At 50.2% G+C, this 18,739-nt stretch overlaps 1 protein-coding gene across 6 annotated transcripts in view; it reads right to left on the bottom strand.

Annotated features, from left to right (window-relative positions):
- The window catches only part of Prr5l (proline rich 5 like), a 157,566-nt gene that overhangs the window by 18,489 nt on the left and 120,338 nt on the right, over positions 1–18,739 (bottom strand). For 5 of the 6 annotated variants that reach the window (XM_058583351.1, XM_058583357.1, XM_058583360.1 and 2 more), the window contains 2 exons: positions 14,111–14,270; positions 9,776–9,867 (listed from right to left, as the gene is read on the bottom strand). In XM_058583351.1, the coding sequence (XP_058439334.1) occupies positions 9,776–9,867; positions 14,111–14,270 (252 nt within the window). The remainder of the gene's footprint in view (positions 1–9,775; positions 9,868–14,110; positions 14,271–18,739) is intronic. The other variant, XM_058583365.1, reaches the window with a different exon arrangement.

Here is an 18,739-nt window from a genome sequence, read left to right as displayed (position 1 = left end):
TGGTTGACTGATGTATCTAGTTTATGCTAATTAAGATAAGCTGTGTGGAATGTATAAATACCTCTGTTGTCCTACAATAAACGGCTTCCACTCCTGCTCTATCAATCTACACAAGTTGTTCGTCACCCCCCGGTTATTTTGCTGCAGCCGGACTGCGGCATTTAAGAGCTCCTGAAAACTGCCAAGACAAAGAGGAAAAGAGCTAATTTCTCAGATTCTCCCTCTCATACCCATGCTTGTGCACACACACACACACACACACACACACTCACACAGCACATGTCAAAAATGTCTTGCTCCTGGAATAAGCCAGAGGTATCATTCCAAACAGGATGTAGTAGTCCATGCCCCAAGGCTTAAGGAAATTTTATACTCCCTGTAACCCTTGGGGTTTATAGGAACCCTTGCCATTGCTGCAGCCCCCTCCCCCAATGAACACATATGACCCCCTCCCATGGGCTCAATTCAACCACCTGGGACTGCCTTCCTGATCACCCCCAGTGGCAGCATCCCCCATGTCTTAGGGTTTCCATTTCTCAAACTACGTCCCAGCACTCACAGTTACTTGTACCTTACTTCATTTCCAGGACTCCTTTCCCTGTGCCAAGGTAGGAGAATGAGGGCCAAGTCCCATCCACAGCCCCGAACATAGTAAGGCACTCAGGGAGGAAGCAGGCCTCACACAGACACACGTGCACATCACGAGTCCTGACACCTGCCTAGTGCCTCTGACTTGGTGTCCTCAGAGTTGGGGTCTGAATTGCTGTTAATTTTGGTATAAACTTGACTGGCCATGGGTGCCCGGATGAAGCATGGTTTCTGGTGTGTCTGGAGGGTGTTTGTAAATGCTGGAGAGATAACGCAGGCTGCTGTCGCCCACCTGAGAGGCTCCATTCAATTAGTTGAGGTGCCAAATAGAACAAAAGGAGGAGGAAGGAGGCACTGGCCCCTCTTGCTTCTGGCCTGAGTGGGAACATGGCATCTGGCCTCACCCCCAGCCCTTGGATATACTGACACCAGCAGCCCCCTGGTCCTCAGGCCTCTGGACTCAGACTGAACTACACCCCTGGCTTTCTGGGTCTCCCATTTGCAGAAGCGGACCGTGGGGCTCAGCCTCCACCATAGTTTGGATCTGGAAAGCTTCCAAAGGCCACGAGTTGAGGGCTTGGTCATCAGCTTGGGGCATGACTGGGAGGAGGCCAAACCTTTAGGAGACCAATGGAAGGAAGGAGGCGGAGACCAATGGAAGGAAGTTAGGTCATTGGGGGGCACGCCGACGAGGGGATATTGGGGCCCCAACACTTCCTGTCTCCTCTTGGCTTCTTGGCCACCATGAGGTGAACGGGCCACCTCTCCCACTGCTCCTGCTGCCACGACATACTGTGCCACCACCGTCCCAAAGAGAGCATGGACCAAAACCTCTGAAACAAACACTCTTTCCCACTTTTAAGAAAGTTGATTATTGCAGGTATTTTGTCACAGAGGTAGAAAGCTCACATGGCTTCCGCAGCCAATGCTTCATGATACCCACACGTCACCTACTGACAAGGGTGCTTCTGAGAAGTGAGTCAGGCAATTTCATCACCGTGCAAATATCGCAGAGTGTACTTACACAGACTGAGATGGCCTGTCCCCAGGTGATACCATCTCACGGGACCGCCACAGTACATGCAGTTTGTTGTTGACTGAAATGCTTCTCAGGAGTGTGTGCGTGCGTGCCTACACACACACACACACACACACACTCACACACACACTACTGGTTCTGTTTCTCTGGAGAACGCCTACCAAAGCCTGAATCAGCAGCATCACTGTTGCTGGGAAAGCTGGTGAAAATGCAAAACTCTCAGGCTCCGCTCTAGATATACCAGAGCAGAGACTCTGCAGGAATCTGGGTTTAAAGGAGCCTTCCAGGTCATTCTGATGCTCTTCCTGGCTCTGATCAAGTCATGTGATGCAGGCCCCAGGATGAAATCATTCTGGATTTGGATAAAAATTCTTTAGCAATAATAATACACAGCATTAGGGTTTGAATCTTGAAGGGTCCCTCAAAAGCTCAGGCATTAGGCAATGAAAAAATGTTCAGGGGTGAAAACACTGTACTGTGAGGGCTGGAAGCCCATCAGCGGATTAAGCCCTTGGATGGCTTAATCCTTTGAAAGGGCTACTGGGTGGTTACTGTAGGCAGGTGGGGTGTGGTTGGAGGAAGTAGGTCACTGGGGATTATGGCCTGCATTATATCTGTCCCCTGGCTCCTTCCTCCTTCTCTCCCGTCCCCCTTCCTATCAGCCATGAACTGAGCTGCTCTCTTCCTCCACACCCTCCCTCCATGAAGTTCCGCCTGACCCAGGCCCTGGGCAATCGAGTCAACCAATCACAAACCGAGACCTCTGGAATGTGAGCCCAAATAGACTTTTCCTCCTCTAAGTTGTTCTTGCAAGTATTTTGGTCACAGCAACAAAAAGCTGACTAACCCAAGTGGGCTCTGAGAAGGACCACAAGCCACTTCTTCAGCCACCTTCTGTGGAGGCCGGACACTGTAATGCCTGCTGCATGGGAGACTAGGTGATGTCACCCAAGCACTGCTGCTGGGAGGAATCGTGTGGATGAAGCGAAGGGGCACAGAGCCCAGCATACTGTATGTGCTCAATAAATAGTGTTGACTTTTTTGTTGTTGTTGTTCTCTTCAAGAGCATGTATTTTTTAAAAATTTTTTTTTAGTTGTTGATGGATCTTATTTATTTATTTATCTATTTATTTATTTATATGTGGTGCTGAGAATCAAACCCAGTGCCTCATACTCGCTAGGCAAGTGCTCTACCACTAAGCCACAACTCCAACCCCAAGAGCACATTTTAGTGAAGCTTTATCACGTCTTGTTATGAAAGTAACACGTTCAGGCATTATGAACATCCATAATCTGTAAAGCGTCCCAAGATACCATAGCTATATTTTATAGTTTTATATCTGCCATGGTTTAGATGTGAGGCGTTCCACCAAAGTTCATGTATGAGCCAATGCAACAAAGGTCATTAATGCACTAATGCACTAATGAATGCACTAATCAGTGCATTAATCCCCTGGCAGGGATAACCGGGTGGTAACTATAGGCAGGTAAGGTGTGCATGAGGAGGCAGGTCCCTGGGGATGTGCTTTGGGCTATTTATTCTGTTCCTGTTGAGCAGAGCTCTCTCTCTGCTTCCTGGTTCCCTGTTCTCAGGTGCTCTCCTCCTCCACATTCTTCTGCCATGATGTCCTGTCTCACCTCGAGCCCCAAGGAATGGAGCTGGCTGTCTATGGACCAAGACTTCTGAAACCATGAGCCCCCAAATAAATTTCACCCCCCTCGAAAATTGTTCTTGTTTTTTTTTAATCATAGCAATGAAAAAACTGAATAAAGCAGAAATTGGTAGGGAGAGGTGGGGTCATTACTGTGACAAACCTGACCATGTGGTTCAGAAGCTTGGGGAGCTTTTTGGAAATTGTGGGAGGAAGTTTTTGGAAAGTTTAAAGTGACAAGCTGGAAAATCTGTAGGTTGTGGTAATTGCTGAACGGGCAATTCTGGTGGGTGGCGTTCAGAGACCAGATGACAAGGAGGCTGTGACAGGGCTCACGAGGTCTCAGGGGAGGAGGACTCTACGGGAAAGTGGACCAGAGGCCATTCATTATGTTCTGACTGAGAAGCTGTCTGCATTTTGCCCTGTCCCAGGACTCTCTGTGGGGCTGAGTTGACAAGCAATGGACTCCTTAGTCTAGCAGAAGAAACTGCCAGGCAGCGTGACATTCAGGCGGTGGCATGAATATTAATAGGGGCTTTTTGCCAAGTTTATTATGATAATCTGAAGCGGAAAGCAAAGCAGAAAAATTTGAAAAATGTGTCTTTGGGACAGAAAACTGTGAATAAAACTGGGACTGAGGAAAGTGTGGTGGTTAAAGATATTAGAGTCAGTAAAGAAGTGAACGCTTTCCTCAGAAACCACAGGAAAGATGGTTCGAGGGCATCTCAGGAGTTGGCAAGACCACGCCCATCTCAGGCTCCAGGATGTAGAAGTAAATATTCCCTTGAGAAGAAACCAGTGGGCAAGCTGCTTGCACAAGGGGGCCTAGGAAGTTTTTCAACGTGCTGAGCCCCCAAGCACTCAGAGGCTGTGCAGCCAGGGTCCCTGAGGCTGGGCTACTGTTGAGATGGGGAACTTGGTGGGGACCACATACTACTGGTTCTGCAGGAATGCAGGACGCCGGAGCCAGGGGTGCATGGAGGCTTCCACGGAGATGTCCAAGGAAGGCCTCAGAAGCCAAGCGAAGTAAGGCAGGGTCCCTGCAGGCTCTCCCTGAGAGGATGATGTGTGGAGATGTGAGCAGGAAGCCACAGCAGCCGTGGAGACCCCCGAGATTAAGAAATGCCCGTACTGTGACATCTGCTGAGGAAGGCTGCAGGAACGGGCAGTGACAAGCCAGCGGAGAGGCCACACGGGCTGCAACCAGCAAGGCCACAGGGGCGGAGCTACCAAAGCCCTTTGGAGAGAGCTTCAGGATGCCGCGTGTCCCAGATGCTGGACGTGGAGCTACAGGACCAGTTAGATTTCCGTCTTGCTTTGGCCCCATCCCTTCTTTCCATGTCACCTACTTCTTCATGTGAAAATACTTACTCTGTGCCTTTATATCCTGGATGTATGTATGGAGCTTGTTTTTCGTTTTTACAGAGGCTGGTGGTGCTCAAAGTTTGCCCTGAGTCTCAGAAGAGACTTAACTTGGACTTTTCAGAAGTCCTGGAACTGTTAAGACCTGGAGCTCTTGGAAAACAACTAAAGGTATTTTTGCATTGTGAGATAGGCATGAGCTTTGGGGGACTAGGAGCGAAATGTTATGGTTTAGATATTAGGTGTCCCCCAAAAGCTCATGTATGAGACAATGCACGAAGGTTTAGAGGTGAAGTGACGGGTTCTGGGGTTCTGAGAGCCTGAACCTAATCAGTGCATTAATCCCCTGATGCGGATTAACTGGGTGGTAACTGGACAGCAAGGGTGTGGCTGGAGGAGGTGGGTCCCTGGGGGCTGCCTTTGGTGTATGTATTTTGTCCTTGTTGACTAGAACTCTGTTTCCTGGTGCCGTATTCCCTTTTGCCACACTCTTGTTCCACGATGTTTTGCCTCACCTCAGGCCCCTGAGAGGGAGTCGGCCATCTGTGCACCAAGACCTCTGAAACTGTGAGCCCCAAGTCAACTTCTCCTCCTCTAAAATTGTTCTTGTCAGGTTTTTTGGTCACAGAAGTGAAAAAGTCCATGAGAACAATATCTATTTCATATCTTTACAGTTTCTTTCTGATAACATTAAAATAATAACTTCAAATAGAGCAAACACTATGTTGCATATTTTAAATAAGTGGTCTTAATTCAAAGCACTTTTGCTTTATTTTGTTATTCTCATATCCCTGAAAAGTTGGACAGTGGTATTATCTCTGTATGATAGATTGATGGACAGGGGTGCAAAGGAACTAGTACCAGACCCCATCCCTATGATGCCGGGAGGTGATAGGATCTATCCAACTTATTCTCCACCCTCCTGTGAACAATAGAACACAGGGAAAGAGAAGAAGGAAGACCAGGCAGGTCAGGTTCTAGGAACTGCTCGTGAACAGCAATCTGGTGGAAAGACTGCAGGGTAAGAGGAGGCAATTCCAAGAGCCCCACCCAGCAACTGCCAGAAAACTTCACAGAATGGTTTTCCACACGGTCCCTCCAAGGCCAGCCAGGTGCTCAGAGGCCTTTCACCCCTAGTGCTGCACCCCAATAGAGACAATTTCTGTTTCCTTTGCCTTTTCATTTTTTATTTCATTCTTATTAAGGTCATAGATATTTATGGCAAAGATTAAACAGAAGAACTCTTCTTATAGTCTCTTATTTTTCCAGAAAGTTTCTACATCTGTAAATTACACATATAATCTTTAAACACACATAGGGAGTGTATGCTTTCTACTGTTCTGCAACCTGCTTTTGTTTAATGTAGTATATTTGGGACATCTTTTCATACCAGCACATATTGCTTCTTCTCCTCACCCCCTTTTCAAGGCTGCATGGTATTCTATTGCATGATGGTATTCCATTGCATGAACAGGCTATATTTAACTGACATCTCCTCAACCAAGGTGTTGTGTTTTTTTTTTGCCAACAAACAATGCTATAATAAACGTGTTCATCCATGTCTCTCTGAGCACTTTTATCAGTGTATTCAGATTAGCAATTCAAAACAAAAATTGTGTGATCAAAATATGCTTTTAAAAAGTCTTAATCCCAGTAGTTCTGGAGGCTGAGACCAGATGATCAAGAGTTCAAAGCCAGCCTCAGCAACAGTGAGGCGCTAAGCCACTTAGTGAGAGCCTGTCTCTAAATAAAATACAAAATAGGGCTGGGGATGTGGCTCAGTGGTTGAGTGCCCCTGAGTTCAATCCCTGGTAACCCCTGCCAAAGTCTTACAGATACCTCCATGTTGCCCTCGGAAAAGACGGCATTGATTCACACACCTGCTGACAATGGATGAGAGCCTATTGTGTCACAGCAATGGAGAGGATGATTGTTTTTTTTAAAGAATGATGATTACATAGACATTCAAAAATAATACGTTCCAAAAGCAAACCATAAACAAACAAACAAAAAAGACGCACCCATTCCAAACTCATTAGCTTAGTCCATGACATGTGAAAAGTAGATCCAGATACTTGGGCCTACCAGCTAAGACTCTGACACCTTTTGATTGACAGAGAATACTAGCCTCACCGATGGCAGAGCGGCTGTTCTGAAGCCCTGACTGTACGTGCTGTGCTAACCCAGCTGCTTTCCTATCACCACACTCTCCCTCCTCCTCACCCCTCTGGAGTCGACTTTATTGTTTTATAGAAGAAACCGGAGGCTCAGAGAGGTGAGGCTACCTTCCAGGGGATGGAGATGGTGCCTGGTGGGCTGAGGACTGAGCACAGGGCGTCTGGGGCGCTCCTCAGGCCCTGAACCACTCTTCTTGGCTGACCCCCTGCCCCGCGTCCTCCCCAGCGAGCTCTGTGGCCATCACCTCTTCCACAACACCCACAGTCATGGAGCGGGGCTGGGCACGAGGAGTTAGAGCATTTGTCTGCAGAAGGCAAAAGATTCCACCTTCAAAGCTTCCCAGCCCGGGGGGGGAACCTCCACACGTGGGAAGAACAGCCCAGATTTAAAATGACCAGAGGGACACCTCCTGTGTTAAAAGGCAAACTGAAGCAGGCTCAGGACAGCTACGCAGTGCCACCATTGACATGGCAAGGGCTCCAACATCCCATACCATGGCTCCTGCCTGCCCCAGATAGGGGGCTTTTTTTTTTTTTCTGAGAACCTCGCTGGTGCCCAAAGCCACAAAGGCCTTTTCTGTATATAAGAACTAGCCCCTGATGCAGGCACAAAATGTGTTTATGGGGCCATGTGGAAGACCCTGTCCTGAAAACAAGTTAGTCACCGCTTTCTTAGAGGACCATCGGGGCCACTGACTTCAGTTCGTCATGAATCAGAGAGAAGTCATGCTAACCCAGAATTCTCTTTCCCCTTCTTGTTTTAGGTTGGGGTGGGAGAGCACCCAATCCAAGCCTCTCTCCTCCTAACCTCTGTCCTCCACCAACAGAGGACAAACAAGACTCACATCCACGGTAACCAAGGTTCCATCCGTTTTGTCTGGGCTTAGCCAACCTGAAGGCACACTGTTCCAGAAAGTCATGCATGTGTGACCCTGGGTCAGCTGAGACCAGAAGAGTGGGCAGGAAGCACAGCTCCCTCCTTCCTGGGACCCCTACCCGGGTGCCCCTTTGCTCCGATTTTCCCCAGTCCACAAGGTGACTCTGTCAGCGCCCTGCCCAGTCTCAGAACAAGGGCCACACATGCAAATGTCTGCAGAGGCTGACGGGCAGGGGAGCAGCCAGCCGGGGGGAGACTGGGGCAAACTAGAGCAGAAGCAGACTTCCAGTCTGGCCAGGAGAGGAGAAGGGAGAACAGGGCCAAGACGACGATCGCCAGACCTTACAGGTTTTCAAGCGAATCAGGGCAGCCAGTGTAGACCTGTAGGACTGGACTCCTGCCTGCTCTGGGCCTCAGGGGCCCCTCGCTGCCCACCTCTGACTGCACCGGGGCCATGTCCTCCCAGATCCCACAGTCCCCATTCTAGAACCACGCCAGCACCCTGGAGTTCCCTGCCCAATGGCCCTTAGAGAGGCCCAGGTCTGCACGCCCTCTCCTGCAGAGTTGCCAGATAAATACAGAATGTCCAGCTAAATTTGAATCTTTTAAAAATATAACTATGCCCCCAGTGCTGTGTTACTTGTTTATATGAAATTCAAATATAACTTGGCATCTTGTGTTTTTATTTGCTAAATCAGGCAACCCTGACCCCCAGGTCTGTCTTCCTAGGACAGGATCCCCGTATGGCAGTTGGGCGACGAATGCAGAAAATGAAGCAGACACAGTGCTGCACTGGCCACATAAATGCAGGCCAGGGCTGGGGACGGGTTGAAAGAGAGGGGCGAGCTGTGGGCTAGGGGCTTCTGGCTGTTCTGTTGTACTAGAAACATCAGGGACGGGACTCAAATGGGTAATGAAATCTGCAAGCACAGCCTCCCAGGTTTTAAATATTAGATGCACTTCCAAGTTCCTTTAAAATACCATCTCTGTGGGCCTTTCCCCTGGTAGGAGGAAACCCTCCATCATTGCTCATGGCTCTGTTCCTACTCTGCATATTATACACTTCAACTCAGCCAGATTGTGTGAGGAGCCCCAGTCCCAGGGGCGAGAGTACAGATGAGCTCGGTGCCACCTATGTGAGAGAGCTATGCCAGGCTCCCTGGGGAGGGGGCACTGCTCTGACCTGGCACCATTGGCAGCGGTATTAACCTCTGTAGAAGGAGGAAGAAAGCCCAGGGCAGTGGCGAATATCTATAATCCCAGGGGCTTGGGAGGCTGAGACAGGAGGATCGCGAGTTCAAAGCCAGCCTCAGCAACTTAGCAAGGCCCTGAGCAACTCAGTGAGATAAATAAAATATAAAAAGGACTGGGGAGATGCTCAGTGGTTAAGCACTCCTGGGTTCAATCCCCAGGACCAAAAACCAAACAAAGAAAGAGGAAGGAAATTGACACAAGTGGTCAAATGAGCTGAGGTCCTAGAATTAGAACACAAAGGAGAGAGTGTTCCTTTTACTCCAGATTCTTCATTTTGCAGGAGGTGGAGGGAGTTGTGCAACAGGAGTTCATGACGGCTCAAGCCATCCTGAACCCAGGTCTACCGATCCTCGCCCACCCTGCGCGCCCATCATCTGGCTCCTAACGAGGACAGGGAACAGTACTCCTTCCCCACCATCCGGGGACAATAGCAAACTTGATTAGAAATTATGCTTCAAAAAGAAAGCAAGGACGGAAGACAGGGAGAAAGAAGGAAGGGAGGGAGAGGGGGTGGGAAAGAAAGAGAAGAAAAAAGAAAAGCCCCCCGCCCCCAGCTTCTCCACTTTGGGAAAGTAAGTGGAAAACAAACCCCTCCAAAGCATGAAAGCACCCTCAACGCCAGGAGGGCAACAGGAGCCTGCGGACTCTAGCCCTGTGGCGCTTTTCTTTGCTCCAAGGGCTGAAGGTGGCCCCCCAGGGCTCTCAAAGAGCCCCACGACCCTCGGCCAACTCAAGCAGCCACCTCCGGGTTCTCCCCGCTCACCTGCCCCCCAGCTTCCAAAGGCCACGTCAGAGGCCAGCAGGAGCTCGAGGCGGTGACACTGACCTGAACTGGGTAGAAGATGGCCTGCAGGGTGGGCAGGGTCTCAGTGAAGAAGTGGTCCCAGACGTCAGCCAGAGCCTCCACGAGGTTCTCACCTGCACCAGGGCGAGAAGACGGGAGGGGAGAGGGGAAGGGAGAGCTCGGGTTAGTCCCAGCAGAGGCCAGAGACAGTCCCACCTCCGAGGTGAAGTCCTACGTGATGGACAACTGGCAGCCGGGGCTGTTGGGACCCGGAGGCCAGAGCTGTGGGGCTGTAGGGTCTGGGTCCCTGGCCTAGGAGCGGGGACCTCGTGGAAGGTCATGGTCAGGTCAGGCAAGCTTTGCCCTTGGAAGGGATTCAGGCTGGCAGTGCAGACTTGGTTCTCTTCAGAGTGGATTATCATAACAGTGAGTTAGACCCCGGAATCCTGCCCTCCTGTCTTGGCTGGTGATCTCTTCTGCTGTTGTGATGCCACCCACCAGAAAGCCCTTACCACAGGCTGAACCAACGGGACCACCAGATTTTGTATTTCCAGCCTTTGACACAGTGAGCTAAATAACCTTTTATCATTATAAAGAACCCAATCCTGGACATTTTGTCGTAACAATGGAAAATGGATTGATACTGGTGGGAAGATTCAACTCAAACTATGTAAACATGACTTTGTATCCCTGGATTCAAAATAGGTGGCTGAAAATTTAAAATCACATAATAATTGCTATCATCATGTGAATAGTTACATTATCAGACAGTGTGTTAAGTTGCTTATTAACAAGCTATCTCATGAATAGACTCTGTTACCCCCGTTTCACAGGTTCAGAGAGGCCAAGTACCCCCCGGTGTAAAGTCACACAGCTTGAAGGCAGAGAGCTATAATTCCAGAAGCCATGCTCTTTACCACCCTAACCTGGGAAATCACATGTACAGCCATATATTGTTTTGTTTTCTTAGTCATGAACACACTGGCCTTATTCTGGGATTGAGCTGTCAGTTGAGAGAGGTGGAAAGAGGATTCTGGAAACTGTCAGCTCCGCCCACGGCTTCACAGTAAATGAGAGGGCAGCATTTTCTCAGAGGTCACCTGGGAAATACGGGACCCATCTCCTGATTCTGTGCCTACTCACCCCGGGACCAGGCAGCCTAGGCTATGGCTGAGTGCCACCTGCAGGCTGGGGCACACGTGTCACCTGATGCCACAGGGGTGGGGACAGAGAGAGGAATTTGCACCTGCGGGAGAGGCAGGTGCTAGCAGAAGCAGCCGGCTTGGCGGTGGCTGCAAATGACCTAGATATCAGAGCTGACTGGGCACTGTCTGCTCGTCCCCGGCAGAGAAACTGGGTCAGCCAAGACAAGACACCGTTTGGCAAAATCCCGCTCGTTTCACGGGGCAAGTCCTGAAAGGCCGATTGAGCCTCCCGAGTCTATTAATTTAATGGACAATAAAAGCCGTCGCTGTGGAGAAGGAAGAGAGCGGGGGCGGGGGGCTGAGGAGTCGCTCAGGGGCCCAAAGACTGTAGACCTTTGAGGTCAGGTGACACACAGTGGGGGAGGGGCAACCCAGGCGCCGCCACTCCCTTGAGGACATGGATCCTTACTTTGTAGGAGCTGCTTGTCACTCCCTGTCCCCTCCCCTAGAGCTGGCAGGCCACACTGTACTGCTGTACTAACAGTGTGGGGCACAGTGCCAGATACACGAACAAATCTATTCTAGAAACCTTCTCGGGACTGAGTGGCGAGTGCCAGGTGTAAAGGTCTGTGCAGGTGCTTGGCCCCGTGAGTGGAAGGAGGGACCATTAGCCCAAATATGAAGCAGTACGGAGAGGGACTTAATCACAAGTGGAAATAAAATGCTCTTCGGATAAAGAAAATGTCTACGTGTGGCCTACTCTCTGTGTCTTCATCCTCTGGAATATCTGCCTCAGCCTTTGGGCTCCTTGTGGATTTTATCTTAGCCGTTCACTGTCACTGTGCTTCCTCACGCCACAGGGCCTTTGCACCTGGCAGTTTCTCTTGCCTCAACTACTTCTGTTTATCTTTCTGTTTTAACTGAAATTTTACTTCTACAGAAAACTCTTTCCCCATGGTTCCAATCCCTCTATGATGGATTGCCTTCACAGTACTATCTAGTCACAATTCTATATTTGGTGACGACTTGATTAATACCTGTCTCCACTACCTGTTTATAAGCTCCATGGGAGTCTATGAGGTTTCATTCATCACAGTATCCACAGCACCTAGCAAAGAACCCGGTATCTACTAAGTCATCAATAAATGTCTGATTGACTCAATTACCACCCTCAGGTGGAGGCAGGAAGTCAAAAGAGCCATATAAATGTTAGGTCACCACTACTCCTAAAACTAAGGTGAACTCCAGCAAGAGGCTCCTCCGTTGATGGGCCTTCTCTTGAGCCCTCCACAACAGACAAGCTCCTGACTTTGGATGGGCAGGAGCAGACCCTCGGGGCCCAGCTGTGCCTGCTTCAGTGCCTGGCACGTGAGAGGAGCCTTGAGCCCACCGGGGAAGCTGGGCCAGGGAGTAGCGAGCAGCTCCCTAGCTGCTGGCTGCAAACTTCAGAGAATAAGGAAGGTTTAGGAAAGCGTTCAAAAAACACAAAAAACACCAGCAGACGGACACGGGCCAACAGGACAGGAAGGCCCCGGGGAAGAAAGAGTTAAAGGAAACAGGTGACTGAGGGAAAAGACCCAGGAGCCAAGGACCTAGCTCCCGCAAAGGGGAAGGGGATTTGCAGTGGAAGGTTCTAAGTGGTTCCTCTAACGTACCACCAGAGCTGAGATCCCAGAAGATTATAGGAAGGTAGATGAAGCTTCCTGAGGTCAAGGTCACTGAAGCTCTAGAAAAGATCACTGAGAACACCTGTCTCCTGCCACAAAAGTGCAACCAATGGACATGGAGAGCCACCTGTCCTTTCTGCAGCCATCCAGCAGGGGTGTGCAATAAAGTAAGGTTCATGGGGCAACCGGAGAGATCATATTTGTTTTTCCCAAACTTCGCTTGATAGCCAGAGAATTCTTTTATCCAGACAAAATCTTTCTTGGGGTTCTAATGCATAAAAGTAGAGATGTCCTAGTTGGAGATGGGAAAGACCCTTGAAGTTCCCAGGAGCCCGTTGCTTGTGCAGAGAGGCCCTGGCACCCAAAACCCTGGAACTAGAGGAGACCCCTAGGGACGCCCTGGCCCATGCACTCTGGCTATGCCTTGGGGAGTAGGCCAGGATCCAGGATGATCTCTTCACTCTGCCTCGCTCCATTTCTGGATTTTGGCTCTACATTGAGGATGACCTGGACGAGAGTTGTCAACTTCCTGTCAAGGGCATGTGAACGTCCAAGTTTTCTGAGGACCTCTTTCATACGGCTGGTTCCCTGCATTTCCAAGAGCTTGGAGTAACTCCCTCAGTGACTGACAGATGAGGAATGTGGCCAGGGACCATGCTTCTTGTCCCCCCCTTGACTGGGTAGCTGCCTCCTTTGCCTATGCACTCATGAGACTCCAAGATGCACAACCACACCGAGTTCCTGGTCAGAGCCACCTCAAGTCTAGCCTCCACTGACTGGTGAACGGATAAAGGAAGCACAGTGTAGCTACGCTAGAGTAGTATTTGGCCTTTAAAAAAATAGAAGAAAAAAGGGACAATATGATGCCTATTGGGTCTGGATCCAGAAACCAGCTTGACTATAAGTCAAGATCAAGGTCATTAGGCTGGAGAAGGGGGGAAAAAAAAGCCCCAGTAGACATCCTACTATGTGCCACATATAGTGCTACTCCAGTTATGGGCCTTGTACTCCCTGCAAGCCCTCAACCCAGGTCATCGCTTTAAATAGGATGAAAACAAACTCGAGAACCTGGCAACTTGTCATGTCACCCGAGAAGTCAGAGCTCAGATCAGGCCCCGGGTCGGGGGAGCCCAGGCACAGGGTCGGCCTTCCCTGCCTCTCATACCAGCTCCTCCCAGTTCTTCTCAATCCTGTCGGTTGGCTTCTAAAATCAGCATAGACCAGGAAATTCCTTTATCTATCAAATCCCACCCCATTTTTTGAGTGTGAGCCTGCTTATCCTAATGTCCTCCAAATAAGGGGAACACTGCTGTCTACCAGGATCCCAAGAAATATTACAAAGGCCAACAGGAAACAGCCAGAGGCAGAGCCAAGGGACCAGCATGGCGGAATCCACAGAATCTTCCAGGAAGTCCATCAGGATGTACCCCGTGAAATCCCTTAACAAAGTCTCCAGAGCAGCCACCCATGTCCCCTCGCTCTTCAAAACACCTTCTGATTGCACTGCATGAGCGGCTGACTCAGACCCAAGTGCCACAGCAGAGCCGAGGGACAGGGTGACTCACTCGCGTGCAGCCTGCTCCTTTTGGACAGAAGCGTCTCAGCTGTCCCAACATCAAAGGCTGAGTCACAGGGGCCCCACTCCACCAAGGCTGCCTTGTACTTGCCTTCGCACAGCTTGATCTTCTCCTCCACAAAGGACAGTCCCTTTGCAAGCAGCTGGTTCTGCCAAAAGAGAACAAAGGACACAAGAATTGGCGACTCTGGAGCAACCAGCAAGCAGCCCTCCTCCACCTCCAACAGAGGCCTGGCCTGCCTGAGCGCAAGTCAAGGCCAAGGAGGCTTTTGTCCTCTTGGAAGGCCAAGGCCTGGGAGAACCAGGAGACACCCCAGAACCAAAGCAGTGAGCAAGCGAGCAAGGGATCCCGAGCCGAACGCAGCCGCCACCCCTCCACCGTGGGAAGAGATACGGCACAGCCTCTGCTGAAGTCACTACTGCTGCCACCCCATGTCCTGAGATCCCCGATGATCTGAACTCACAAAAGGAGCTTTGAGGCAATGGGAAAATATGCAGAAATAGTTTAAAAAAGATAAATTGAGAGTGTGTCACACTAGCACAAAAGAGATCGAATGCAAAATCCTGAGCAGCAGCAAGTGGGGGTCCGTGAGTGCCCCAGTGCCTGGGGAAGCTGTGGACAGACAGCCAAGTCCTCCTGCCATGGCAGCTGGCCATGGGCGAAGGTCCTGCATCGATCCCAGGCTCTTTCAAGTCATTTCATTCCATCCTACGAGGCTGAATGAGTGAACTATTAGCCTCATCTACTGGTGGTCAGCGAGCTGGGCCCACATGACACGGCGGACCTTCCTGCTTCTGGGAGCTAGGCTCTTCCCACTCTGCTACTCCGTGTTCCAGCACGTCTTCCCACCCAGACCCCCTCCTACCCTCCCAGGGCTGCAGCTGGTCCCACTGTGAGTCACAGAAGCTCAAGGTGCTGGTGCCTCTCCACTCACCTCTCCTTAGATTACCGGAGGCCTGTGCTTGTGGGGAGGTGAACAACGAGGGCATGTATGCTTACGAATAAAACAATGTGGTCTTTAACACTGGCCTTTACAAAACCCTAAGGCCCTCTCACAACAGTGATGAGAACATAGCACAGTGGAAAGAGCCTGGGTACCAGAAAGTTCAAGTTCCAGCTCAACTACTTTTTTTTCCCCCCACTTACTGTATTACTGTATTCTGTTTTTTAATTTGTATTTTGGGGGGAGGGTACCAGGGATTGAACTCAGGCACTCGACACTGAGCCACATCCCCAGCCCTATTTTGTATTTTATTTGGAGATAGGGTCTCACTGAGTGGCTTAGCGCCTTGCTTTTGCTGAGACTGGCTTTGAATTTGGGATCCTCCTTCCTCAGCCTCCTGAGCTGCTGGGGTTACAGGCATGCACCACTGCACTCAACTATATATTTGTATTTTTAATTGACACATAATAGTTGGACCTACTTTTGGAGAACAGTGACATTCCAATACCTGTGTACAATGTGTAATGATCAGATGAGGGTAACTAGCCTACCTGTCACCTCAGATATTTACCATGACTTTGTGCAAGGAACCTTGCACATCCTCTCTACTAGCTATTTTAAAATGTACAGTTAGTTGTTTTCAACCATAGTCACCCTACAGAGCTACAGAACGTTAGAAGCTAGCCCTCCAATCTAGCGGTACCCCTATGGCTTGGCTACTTCTAGCTATGTGAGTTGGAGCTTAATTTCCCTGAGTAATAAGTTCCTCATCTATAAAATGGCACAATATCAGCAATGTCATAAAGTCCTTGCAAACCAATGATTATAAATCCACACACAGTATCTCATGTCTTCAGTAATCAGTGGTGGTGGTGGTGATGGTAATAGTTACTATCTCAGCCCAACCACTTCACAAAAGAAGTGGGAGGTAAAGAGAGTCAGTAATGAATGGACCTTATCACATGTGCTCAGAGTTTATCAAAGACACCATCCCCTTTTTGTGGCTGGGACACATAAACTGAACTTCATAATCCTATCGAGACTTGCAAGCTATGACCTAAATTTGGAGAAGTGATTTGGCCACCACTTGGTTTCAAGATGGCGGCTGGAATCCCAGATCAAAGTTGGAACCACATGGTGTAGGAGGACTTTGCTAAAGCAAACAAAACCAATTCCTTCACCAAGAATTATAGAAGAGATAGGATTAGGATGTAGCCCTAATCTGTCCCCAAGTCCCCAGCCAAGCAAATGAATCCTGGCAGCTTCCGGGTCAGAAAGCAAGAAAACTCCCCAGCAACAACATCAGACTGGCAGGACCTTGTGACAGCTGAGCAGGATGTGCCAGGATTGCTCAGGGGTCCAATGATGTCAATCGCTCTGTCCAAACATTTCTGACACAGTCCCAGTTGTGGCCTGGAGTCTCCGCTTAGGGTTGAAGGGGCCTTAGGTGTCATTTAGTCATCCTTCCCTCTCCCCAGTCCTGTGGTCACACACACACAGGTTTTGTTGTTGTTGTTGTTTGGTACCACTGAGTCACATCCCCAGCCATAGAAGTAGGGTCTCCCTCCCTCAGATTCTAACACGTGGACGTGAGGCTCAGCCTCCTCGACTTGGCCTTCATTTCAGTACAGGCTATCAGGAGTAAGGACTTTCAGTCCGCTTCCCGCAACCCCTTTTTCTGCAGACCTGTACAACAACCCGACCGAGCTGCCCCCTGCCTGTCCACACACCAGCGCACCCACAGGTGCAGCTCTGGCTGCCTGAGGGGCCCCTCCCACCCTACCCCATCCTGGCCCTTAAGCTGCTGCCCCGCTCTCCTCCTAGGAGCCCAGTCTCACAGTTTCCTGTGGCCAAAGGGTCCTCATTCCAAAGGCCTTGTGCTCTGAAGGACCCCCATCTGGGGCCTAGCGCTGCCCACTGCCCGCTCCAGGTCCTCACATGTTGATCTTGTAGTCTGTGCTTTCTAAGAAAAGTCTGAGGAGACCCTGCGACGTGCACTGTGGCTGGGCCTCAGCTCCTGATGGTCCTGCCTCCCTCGACCTCCCTGGGCCTGCTCATCACACCCCTCTCCATCCTACCACCCATGTCCCTCTCCTCCTGGGTGATGACAGGGTCATGTTGGCCTAGATGCTGGTGCAGGGAGGGTCAGGGTTGGCTGTGTGCCTAGGGCAGAGGCCTCTAAGGGGCTTAAGTCTGCTCACAGGTCCTGAGACAGAGAGAGGGGAGGAAGGAAGCCTGGCCTCGGGCAGGCAGCAATCCTGTATGTTTCTAAGTGCCTGTTCTTTCCAGATCCCACCTCTCAGTATTCCCACCCCTGTCAAGTGCTGATTCCAGAAGGTTCTGAGCAGTGGTGAGGGAGCCCATAGCCACAGAGTGAGACAAGACCCCCTTTTCCCTAGTGAAACTGCAGACCCATCACCTCCCCAGCCAGACAGCCCTCAGCCAAAAAGCAGTCACGTTATATAGTGGCCACCTCGGAAACACCTTGGGCCTCGGGAAGGGACCCGCGTTGCTTAGGGCACCCTCCTCCTGCCCCTCAGTGAACTCGGGCATGGACTAAATAGCACTTTAATGAAGAGGCAGAGTGGTCCGGAAGGGAAGAAATGGCTGGCATTTTTTCTAACACATAAAAAAGTAGGCTGTAAACAGAGAGATGACGCTCAGTTAGAAAAATGCAAACAAAGTCGCCTTGGGAACGGCACCCGGCCACCACCACCCAGCCTGCAGGAGGAGAGAAAACCCAGCCCATCTGGGGAAGCCGAGGCCGGGTGGAGACCAGGAGAGCAGGGGTGAGGTGGGGCTCCTCGGCCTCATGCACCTCCTGTGAAGCAGACACCCCCACAACCAGGGAGCACAGAGGGGTGAGGGTAGTACCAACCACCTCTTCTTGCAGGAGGGACTTTCAACACAGAGCAGGGACTCTACATGCCGAGGCTGCCGGCAACTGCAGTGTCCACTGCCTCAGCCCTGATGGTGACCACAGTAAGAATGGCCGTGGGGTCATTTACTGTTTTCACTACCAGGCTCCGAATGTCACTCTCTCACGCATTACCTCATTTTACCTCTACCATGCACCTATCCCCTTTTAACAAAAGAAACTGAGACTCAGAGAAGCAGACAGCAAATGTGGGGTCCGAATTTCTACCCAGATGGCTCTGAACCCCAAATCCACGTATTTCCCCCATTACAGAATATTCCTCTGGCTTACCTTAGCAAAACAAAACAAAAAATAAATTAATAAAAGCTAAGATGCAAATAGCCATCCTGTGTTGACGACTCATATGTACCAAGCACTTTGTGTCTGTCACCTCCCTTAGTAACCACATTAACCTTATGAAGTGGGTACCATGATCACAACTAGGTTATTGCTAAGGGAAACGAGGCTCAAATAGGTTAAGAAACAAGCCTAAGTTCACACAGCGGATTGGACTCCAGACCCACCTGGCAGAAGGGTTGGTGCTTTTCGCTATCATGCTGTCCTGCCCTGAAGAGGTTTCTTGTGTCCTTGTCCACAGAAGCAGCAGATGGAATCCACTTCAGTTTAGACCCTGGGGACAGCTGGCCCAGCCATCACAGGCCTCATAACTAGATTCTACCCCAGGCCTTCCATCCACCGTGGTTCTTTCTGCAGCCCAGTTCTGCTATCAGCTTTCCAACTCCCATGTCTCCAAAAG

This window comes from Marmota monax, unplaced genomic scaffold, assembly GCF_021218885.2.
Source record: "Marmota monax isolate L192 unplaced genomic scaffold, Marmota_monax_Labrador192_F-V1.1 WCK01_AAM20220418_F8-fsc00047, whole genome shotgun sequence".
In the NCBI taxonomy this organism is placed as follows: Eukaryota; Metazoa; Chordata; class Mammalia; order Rodentia; family Sciuridae; genus Marmota; species Marmota monax.
This window is presented reverse-complemented; position numbering and strand designations above follow the sequence as displayed.